This window comes from Mastomys coucha, unplaced genomic scaffold (genome assembly GCF_008632895.1).
Source record: "Mastomys coucha isolate ucsf_1 unplaced genomic scaffold, UCSF_Mcou_1 pScaffold20, whole genome shotgun sequence".
Lineage (NCBI taxonomy): Eukaryota > Metazoa > Chordata > Mammalia > Rodentia > Muridae > Mastomys > Mastomys coucha.
This window is the reverse complement of record NW_022196903.1, coordinates 140,488,002-140,498,218: the sequence shown is the minus strand read 5'-3', so window position 1 is coordinate 140,498,218 and position 10,217 is coordinate 140,488,002. Positions and strand designations below refer to the sequence as shown.

Below are 10,217 nucleotides of genomic sequence, written 5' to 3'. Positions count from 1 at the left end.
CTCCTCCTCCTCCTCCTCCTCCTCCTCCTCCTTCCCCTCCTCTTTCTTGAGAGACAGGAGTCTTTTAAAAAAAGGCCTATGTAGCCCTGGCTGTCCTAGAACTCTCCAAGTAGACTTGGCCATTCTCAAACCCAGATATCTCCCTGCCTCTGCCCCTCAAGTTCATGCATCACTATACCAGGCTCCTCACTACTATTAATATTTTGCTGTGTTTCATTAAAAATTATTAATTTTATGCATATGTGTGTATGCAGAGTGTATGTGTAGCACATATATGCAGGAGCTGGAGGATGCAGGAACAGGGCCCCATAACCAGAGCTGGATTTGCAAGTGGTTGTGAGCTACCATGTGGGTGTTGGCAATCAAATTCAGGTCTTCTACAAGAGCAGTAAGCTTTTTTAACCACTGGGCGATCTCTCCAGCCTCTGTTTTTATACGTGCATATATAGAGGCATGTGTATATGTACATTTTTAAAAATTATTATTTGTTCTTTGGCAGTTTCATACATGATTGCAAAGTATTTAGATTGTGTTCAATCTTAGCTCCACCCTCACACTCCTGTCTGTTTCTTCTGACCAGTGCATTCCTCCTCCTTGCTCTCCTGTTACCCAGTGAGTCAATTAGGGTTGCTCACTACTTGTGCAAGAGTGTAGGGCCATCCATTTCAGCATGGACAACTTGCTAGGGCTGCACCTCTGAAGAAAAACAACTTTGTTTCTCCCCAGCTATCACCTGCTAAATGCTCTTCCGTTAACAGTGAGGCCTTGTGAGCCCCTCCCCTCTCCATATTTAGAGGCATATTGGCTGGCTTGACCCAAGGCATGCTATTTTAAACATGTATGTGCATTGCTGATTGGTCAGTGGTTATTCTCACATCCTAGAGGTTGCGGCATTTCCCTCAACAAGGTTTTAGATAGCTCAGCTGTGATTGGTGCTTGTCAAGGTCATAGCTGATCTAACAAGTCTCCTATCACTTAATGCTTCCTATTCTCTCTAGAATAACTATTTATGAATCTCGGACTCTCAAGAAGTTTCTGAGTATTCAGACTGTAAATATTTACCCGCTGTCCTTGTGCAGTGTGTGGTTTTATGAGTGTGATGATGTTAAAAGTATAAACATTCTTTCCCTCCAGGTTGGTGGATGACCGTTGCGTGGTGCACCCAGAGGCGGGGGACCTTGCCAACCCACCCAAGAAGTTCAGAGGTAAGAAAAAAAATTAAGATCGTGTATGTGACCTCAGAGGGCAGACTATTCTGTGTCTTAAGGTAAATAATGTTAAATTTTTACTCAGTGAAAATCATTTCCAGTTTCCTCATAGGTTTTTATATTGTTAAATTTGGAGTGATTTATGATGAATTATCTGATTTTTGTTTTGCAATGAGGCATCTATAGACTGCCAAGAAACCCTGGTAATTACCTATGAAAAATGAACTTTTCAAGCCAATAGATATAACTAAATACTATTTACTTATAGATTTCTGTGGCAGTTATATTATACATGTCATAGTGTTTTCCTGTTAGCTTGTTAATTATCTTCATGAAAGCCCCATGTTGTGTGAATGTAGCGTTTAGAGCCATACACAGATGGCATGTGGAAACTAACTGTGGTCTTAGAGCTTCATGGTCTCCTTGGCTGAGAAACCAGTTGGGACAGCAAGTTGATTATAACTCAGCTGCTGTAAAAGGATTAATGGGACCTGGAGAACATTCTAGAAAACAAAAAGTAGTAAAATACAAACATCAAAATCTAGGATCTGCATATGAGAGAGAGCACGTGATTTTGATCTTTCTGAGGTGTCACCTCACTTAATATCAGTCTTGGGTTTCTGTTGCTATGGTGAATTCCAGAACCAAAAGCAACTTGGGAATGAAACAGTTTACTTCATCTTACAGCTCTCAGGCTACAATGTATCACAGAAGGAAGTCAGTGCGGGAACCTGGAGGCAGAAATTGACACAGAAGCCATGGACAAATGCTGTCTGTGTATTGGCTTGCATCTATGGCTTGCTTGCTTTTTAATACAATGCAGGCCCACCTGCCCACAATGGATTGGGCCCTCCCACATCAGCCATAATCAAGAATACTGCCTCAGAGACTTGCTTAAAGGCGAATCTGATGGAGGCATTTTCTTAATTGTAGTTCTCTCTTCCCAGATGTCTAGTTGACAAAAAACAAACAAAACAACTCCCCTCAAAACCCCAAACCAAACAAAAACAACAACAAAAGAACAAAAACAACAACAAAAACCTAACCAGGACCATATAATAACATCTAGATCCATCCTTTTCCCTGCAAGTTTTACACTTTCATTATGTTTATAACTGAGTAAAATTCCATCGTGTGTGTATATACCACATTTTGTTATCCATTTAGCCATTGATGGAGACCTGAGCTGGTTAAGGATTCCTTTTTCTCTACATCTTCTCTTTTCTAAAACTTATTTCATTGTGTGTATTTATGTACATGTATGCTCCTGAGCGTATGAATATGTGCCGTGCCCACAGAGACCACAAGAAGTGAGAAGTGACAGTGTCCTTTGCAAGAACAGCAAAAGCCCTTGCCATGAAGCCATCTCTTTCTAGCTTGTCATTTGATTTTTGTTCTTTGTTCGATCATACCCATTCTGACTTGGATGAGATACAATCTCATCCTTAAGTAGTTTTAATTTGCTTGTTCCTGACTGGCTAAGGATGTTGAACATGAAAATGTTATTTGTATAATAATGGTTTGTGTTTCTTTTTGGGGGAACTATTTATTTCATCAGCCCGTTTATTGATGGGCAATTTTGCATTATTCACTGATGGATTGTTGAAGCTTGTCTTAGTCAAGGTTACTATTACTGTGATGAAACACTGTTACAAAAAGAACGTTTGGTAGAGGAAAGGGCTGATTCAACTTACACTTCCATATAACTGTTCATCACTGAAGGAAGTCAGGACAGGACCTGGAGACAGGGGGTGATGCAGAAGCCATGGAGGGTGCTGCTTATTGGCTCATTCCCCATGGCTTATTCATCCTGCTTTCTTATAGAACTCAGGACCACCAGCCAAGGGGTGGCCCTACCCACGATATGCTGGGGCCCTCCTCCATTAATCACTAATTAAGATAAGGCCCACCAGGCTTGCCTACAGTGAGATCTTATAGAGGCATTTTCTCATTTGAGATTCCCTCTTCTCCAACGACCCTGGCTGTGTCAAGTTTACATGAAACTAGCCAGCACACAGTTCTTTTTTTTTTTTTTTTTTGGTTTTTCGAGACAGGGTTTCTTTGTATAGCCCTGGATGTCCTAGAACTCACTCTGTAGACCAGGCTGGCCTCGAACTCAGAAATCTGCCTGCCTCTGCCTCCCAAGTGCTGGGATTAAAAGTGTGCGCCACCACCGCCTGGCTAACACACAGTTCTTTATATATATTCTTAATTTTTTTTTTGTCAAGTTAGGGTTTTTCTGTACAGCCTTGGCTGTCCTGGAACTTGTTCTGTTGACCAGGCTGGCCTTGAACTCACAGAAATCCTTTGCTTCTACTGGATTAAATGTGTGGGCCACCACAGCCTGGCATATATTCTGAGTTTTAAATTCCTTGTGTAAGGTCTGTCTCGCAAAAGCTCTCCTCCACTCTGCTCATTCTGCTGATGGTTTTCATCACCGTGTGAAAACTTTTTAACTTTTTGTAGTCCCAGTTTTTCATTCTTATATGATCTCCTGTGCTGCTGGAGTCCAGTTTAGAAAGTTCAAAAGGCAATTAGTCTCAAAACCAAACTGGGACAGCACAGTGTTTGTGTTGGGGAAAAGCATGAATTTCAGGACCTGATTTTATTGTCTGGGGGCTCTGTCATCTAAAGTGGGTCACCTGCCAGGAGCCTCCAAGGGCATCTGTTACTGTCCCAAGAGAGTTGAGCCGGAGAGCAAGTACAATGCCCACTGATGAGCGTTTGTAAGCCTTGCAGTGTTCCCAGGGGAAGCTCTGCAGACGCATTCTGCGTCTTTATACAAATGTAGTTACATTATAATGAAAGGGTACAAGGTGACTCCGTTAGCATGTTTGGCTCTAACCTTACTCCACACTCTTCTGGTTTCTTTCCTTTTCTTTCTGTTTCTCAGTCCTTGAGTTTTACACTTAGAAGACTCCTTCTCCTCCCCCAAACAGCCGTCGGATTCTGTGGGTTGAGCTATCCAAGCTCTCTGGGATCATGGGATCACACTTGATTCAAAGGGCACCCCAGGGCTGTGCCGTGAGTTTCATCAGCCTGATTCCTTGGTTCTCAGTGGGATTTGCCCTTCCCAAAAGCAGGTTGTGTGAAAGGGCAGGTTACTCTGGAGAACAGGAAGGCTCTGGAGGGTCACAGATCTGTGCTGAAACTAGCAGCCCTGGACCCAGAGGCAGATGGACCCAGATGCATGTTTCCTTGTTATCCAGTGGACAGGGGTTCAAGGTGTGAATCACTGTCAGAGCAGGAGCCTGGCTTTCCTGTAATCTGATTCTTAGCCCACATCTCTGTTAATTGGCTCCCAGTTCCTACTTCCACTTTAAAACTAAGCCTCTGCCCCACGCCAGAGAAGGGTGTCCTTTCCAGTTGGAGACCCAAACTCCCGTTGTCTGAAAGCCCAACTCGTCTCTGGCAGAGGCCAGCAGAGAAATCTCTGAGGTTGACTGGCTTCTGTCCTGGTTTTCCCAACAGCAGGGAGCAAACTCTACCAAAAGCTTCAGGCACGGGCGGGCAGCTTGTTGTGGCAGCTCTGTTGGCACTTCTGTCCTCTGCCTGTGTCTGTTACCCCTGCCTGCCTCTGCAGCTGTAGAAACCATTGGACGCCCTAGAGCTGACTGTGGGAATCACTAGTCTAGCATGTCCAGACTCCTTTGCCAAGTTTCCAGAACCTGATTGTTTCTTCCTTAGATGTTGTGAAGGAACAATAGGCTATCGCCATCGTAGCTCCTTGAGCTGGCACATGCTATCCTCAAGTAAATTTGAACGGTTTTCATTGTCCAGCAACCCTCACATCAAGTCTCTGCAGGACTAGGCCCATCCTCTCCCACTGAAGCCAGACAAGATAGGTAGCCCAGTTAGGGGAACATATTCCACACACAGGCAACAACTTTAGGGATAACCCCAACTACAGTTTATTAAGGGATCCATATGAAGACCGAGTTGCATATCTGCTATATACGTGGGAGGTGCCTAGGTCCAACCTGTGTGTGCTCTTTGGTTGGTGGCTCAGTACCTGGGAGGCTCCAAGGGTCCAGGTTAATTGACTTTGTAGGTCTTCCTGTGGAGTTCCTATCCCCTTTTGGGCCCTCAATCCTTTCCCCAAGTCTTCTACAAGACTCCCCAAGCTGCATCTAATGTTTGACTGTGGGTCTCTGCATCTGTTTCAGTCAGCTGCTGGGTAGAGTCTCTCAGTTATTCTGGGCTCCTGCCTGTAAGCATATCAGAGCATCATTAATAGCGTCAAGGATTCATTCTTGCCCATAGGATGGGTCTCAAGTTGGGCCAGTCATTGGTTGGCCATTCCCTTAGTCTCTGCTCCAACTTTGTCCCTGCACTTCTTGTATACAGGACAATTTTGGGGTTGAAAGTTTTGTAGGTGGGTTGATGTTTGTATTCTTCCATTGGGGACCCTGCCTGGCTACAAGAGGTGGCCTTTTGAGGTTCCATATCTTTACTGTTATATTTTTCAGCTAAGGTCACCCCCATAGACTCCTGGAAGTCTCCCCCTCCCCAGTTCTCTGGCACATTTTAGAGATGTCCCCACTCCCACCCCCATCCCCACCCCTACTTTCTTTGTTTTAAAAAAATAATCTTGAGATTCTGTAATAAAGGTGCCTGTACAGGAGAATTGTAAAGCTGGCTCAGGGAATTCTGCTCTATTCCATTTCCTTAAATCCTTATGTAGCTGCATCATTTCTTGTTGTGACCAAAGACCCAAGAAGAGATGATCAAAGGGAGGAAGGGTTCACTCTGGCTCATGGTTAGAGGCTTCAACCTGTTGAGTCAGGGAAGACCTGATGGGAGGGACAGTCTGGGACAGTGATGTAGGCTGTGAGGGTGCCCACACACAGTATGGTAGGTCAGGAAGCAAAGGGAAGGGAATTGTGGGTACTCCGTTGACTATCACCTTTTCTTATGATGATATTCTGGGGTGATCCCCCTCCAGGCTAGCCTCCCCCGCTCAGTCAGCCGGTCTGAAAACACCCCACAGACATGCCCAGATGTGATCCAAAAGCAAGGAAGCTGACCCTGACTGGGAAGCACGGCAGCTTGTATCTCACAGGCCGTTTGTCCACAGTAAGAGTTTGCTCTGTGTGAGCTGCTGGATACTAAATTCCAGACCCATTTAGATTGTGCAGGTTCTTCCACTCTTCTACCCACCTCCATCCCCATCCCGTGCTACATTTGGTACCTCCTTTCTTGTTTTCTAAGGGTTACAATGTTTCTTCAGTTTTTATTGCTTTTACCCTGTATGCTTTGGAAGAATACAGCCAGAGATTTTATTGACTATCTTATGGATTGTCTCCTTTTGATGTTTTTGTTACAATTCACCTAAGTGGGAGTTAAAGCCTAGAGACACATACCACAGAGGTTACATTCACACCTTTATGTCTCACAGGTCTTAATGTCAACATAATTTACTGTCTTGTAAGAATGGAGCTGTACAAAAATCTGTGTGCTGGAAGGAGAAGCTGATTTATATGAAAGAAAGCGTGGTTTATTTGTCCTTCTGTGACCCTAGGAGTGAGGAAACACAGGCATGAAGGTGAAACCAAGGAGCTTGTTCCCGGGAGGGCCAAGGAAAGAGATGGCCTCTGGCCCAAGGTCAGGCTTTTTGGACTAGTAGAATGTTTCAACTCTTGAGATTCTGCAGTTGTTGACTCTTGTCTGTTTCATAACTCACCCAGTCTATCATAGGGCCACTCCTGCCAAGCAATGGATGTTTAGAGGTCATAAGTCACTATGTTTCAGGAGCTGGAATTTAAAGGAAGAATTTCTGTTCTGTGTGATGTAAAAAGCATGTGGTGTAAAATCAGGGGCTTGGGTGTAACCTGTGAGGAAATGTAACCTGATTCCTTTTCTGGTGACCATAGATGGCATTTTGAAGGTACAGCCTCACTCTGTGCCTTCAGCCACGGAGGTTGCACATCCAAGCACATTTGTTAGTATGTGGTGTGTGTGTGTGTGTGTATGTGTGTGTATGTCTGTGTGTGTCTGTGTCTGTCTGTCTGTCTGTATGTATGTATGTAGACCAGAAGTCAGTATTGGGTATCTCCCTGTATCTCTCTCCTCCATATTTTTTGAGACAGGATCTTGTGCTGAACCTAGAGACTCTCATTTCAGTCAGTGCAGTTAATCTCTGTCCTCAGTTACAGATGCACACTGCCTCCCTAGCTTTTTACGTGGGAGCTGAGGATTCAAACTCTGGTCCTTGTGCTTGTGTGGTAGGTACGTTACCCATAGGCCCACCTCCTCAGGCCCCGGTGGTTGAACATGCTAGTCTTTCGTAATACTTGCTGCCTCCACCAGCCCAACACGTGCTCTGTGGAATTTCTCCAGATTTGGATTCATATACTTTTTAATTTTTATTTTGAGACAGGATCTCAGGTTTCCCAGGCTGCCCTCAGACTTGTCATGTAGCAGAGATTGAACTTAAATCCTTCTACCTCTATATCCTGAGTGAAGGATTATCAGCACCCACCATGCTTAGTATTAGTGTCATGGTTTTTTCTTTCTTTTGTACACGGTGACAAACTATTCCAAGTTTGAAACCAACTAGCTTAATTTATTGGGTATTTGATACTTTTATGCAGCATCATGTTTCAGGTTCCCCAGGCTTTATTATTTTGTCATCAGAGATTGTTGCTATTCAGAATGGGAGTTCAGAAGTCTGAGGGCAATGAGGTCATGCAGCCATCACGAGATCATTGACCTTTTGGGGCAGAGCTAAGACCAGTGTTTAAGACCCTCCCGATCTTGGAATTTTGCTTGCCTGGAAATTCTACCTCTTGGCCTTCACAGCCGTGTGAGAGAACCGGAGCCTTCCCAGGCCTTAAGTATTTGTTTCAGGTGATATTCCTCAGCTCCTTTCTTCTGCATTCTTGGTATGTTTTAACTCTTTTATATTGCGGCTAACTACATATTCCTCAGGCGTTCTCTAGTTGACAAGCGGCCTTGTTTGTTTTCTGACAAGGTCCTTCTGGGTGAGTTTGACACTTGATATTCACCAAGGACTGAACACAGTACAGTTGAGTTTATCCTGGAGAGAGGTCATCTTGGTTGTGGAGACCGTATTTACAGCTCAAGGGAATTTCTTCCTTCAAGTTTTCAGTGAACCCGAACTCTGATGTAATAATTTGTTGCTTAGAGAACTTTGGAAATTTGCAATGGATTCCAAGCCAACAGCTACATGAATCTGTATCAGGAACTTGAAAAACCCTTCACTGGGAAGTCACTTGGACTGTAGATAGCGGCATTTGTGAAGGTCATCCCAATAACCTCTGTCTGTAGCTAATCCCCTACTACTAAAGTCCTAATTGATGGTCGAAATGAGATAATAATGAGTTTATTTTCTACAGTGAGATTTTAGAGAAGGGGGAGGGGGAGTTGATTCCAGTGCCTGTTTCATTCTAGTGGAGCTACATAGGATTGCAAAAATCTGTGTGTTTTAAAGTGCTGGAGAGATATAGGCTTAGATTTTTCAAAGCCTACTTTAGTAAGGGTTCTTATATACTTCTACCTGCCTTTTAGCCCACCGATCGAAGGTAGGGAGAAAGATAATTCATATGGCAAGGGGATGTGGACCTGTTTAGAGGTAGTTCTTTGGGGGCAATTCTGATTGTCATCGTCAGGATATCAGCAGTCCAGTCTAAAACATCAAACACAGAAGCAGCAGCCTAGTTCAACCGGCAAACACCAAACACAAATCAGTAGCAGCAGCTCCATCTAGAAGAAACCAGGAGGCTCTGCTGAGCCGCAAGAGTCCAGGGAAGCAGCAGGAAGCAGTTGGGATACCACAGTAGTCAGGGAAGACCAGCAAACTGTTGCAAGGTGAACCAAAGCAAGAGCATTATTTACTGTCTATTGGGTTATATTCACACTTTTTTCAAATCTCAGGCATCTTATCACGTGTCTGCCTCAGCAACACATCTTCTCACAAGACAGCTTCCAGAAAAACATCACATGACACAACCAAGTCTCTAAATAAACCAGAAATTTTCACTTCAAAATGCCCCAGTGCTGTTTCAGGAAATATTAAGAAAGGCCACCAAGTTCCCGTGCTACACCAGCAACTCTCTGCCCCAGCAGGCTGATCGGCCATGCACTGGTGGGCAATGGCCAGCCTGTTCTTATCTTGTGGAGATTCTCTGACTCAAAGCTCCAAAATCTCTCCATCCATCTCTCTAAGTTCCCACTGGTGGGTCGCTACCATGCCAGCCCCATGCTTCAAAACTCCCGTGGCCTTTTGTGGTGCACATTAGGCAAACCTATGCTTTGCAAACCCAGTCAAGTTGCTGCATGAAGGGAAACATCACACAAACTTAGTTCAGAAACAATCATAACTCGATTGCTGGGCACCACAACTAGAATCCTAATGTTGTAAGCCTTATTAAATCTAAATCCTCTGGTGGTGAATCCTGGTGGATCTGCCATTGAAACTGGGAGACACTAGTAGCTATTGTCCTCTTGCTATTCTCATCCAAAAGCCCCCCTCCCCCCACCTACCCTCTTCCTCTATCCAACTCGGAAGTCCCGCCTACTCACCCAGTGATTGGCTTCTTTATTCATTAGGGGATGGTTCACAAGAAGTCACCTGAGTATGTGACTCATTCTTCATTACAGACAACTACTCCTGGGAAAGCAGAATTAACATCAAAATACAAACAACACCAGGGCCATCTGCTTAAGGGCACTGGATGCTTCCAGGGCCTACACGTTTCCCCATAAGCATCTGTAACTCCAGTTCTAGGGGAGCCAGTGTCCTCTTCTAACCTCAAAGGCACCAGACACATAGGTGACGCACAAACACACATGCAGGCAAATCATCCATACCTATAAAATAAAATAAAAACAAATCTAAAGCACTTAATGTTCATTGGAAGGAAACTCTAGTGATTTTGTGTGATAAGGAAAGAAAGGTCAGATTTAATTGTGAAGTTTGGTTACTCCTTTATGAGTAAGAGGTGAGAGGCTAACAAAATTGCTCTGTTGAATAAAACTTGCCTAGAG

General features: G+C 44.2%; 1 protein-coding gene across 1 annotated transcript in view; it reads left to right on the top strand.

The window, feature by feature from the left end:
- The window catches only part of Itpr2 (inositol 1,4,5-trisphosphate receptor type 2), a 421,140-nt gene that overhangs the window by 28,771 nt on the left and 382,152 nt on the right, over positions 1-10,217 (top strand). Inside the window, exon 2 of the mRNA XM_031383897.1 lies at positions 1,135-1,205. Coding sequence (XP_031239757.1) covers positions 1,135-1,205 — 71 coding nt within the window. The remainder of the gene's footprint in view (positions 1-1,134; positions 1,206-10,217) is intronic.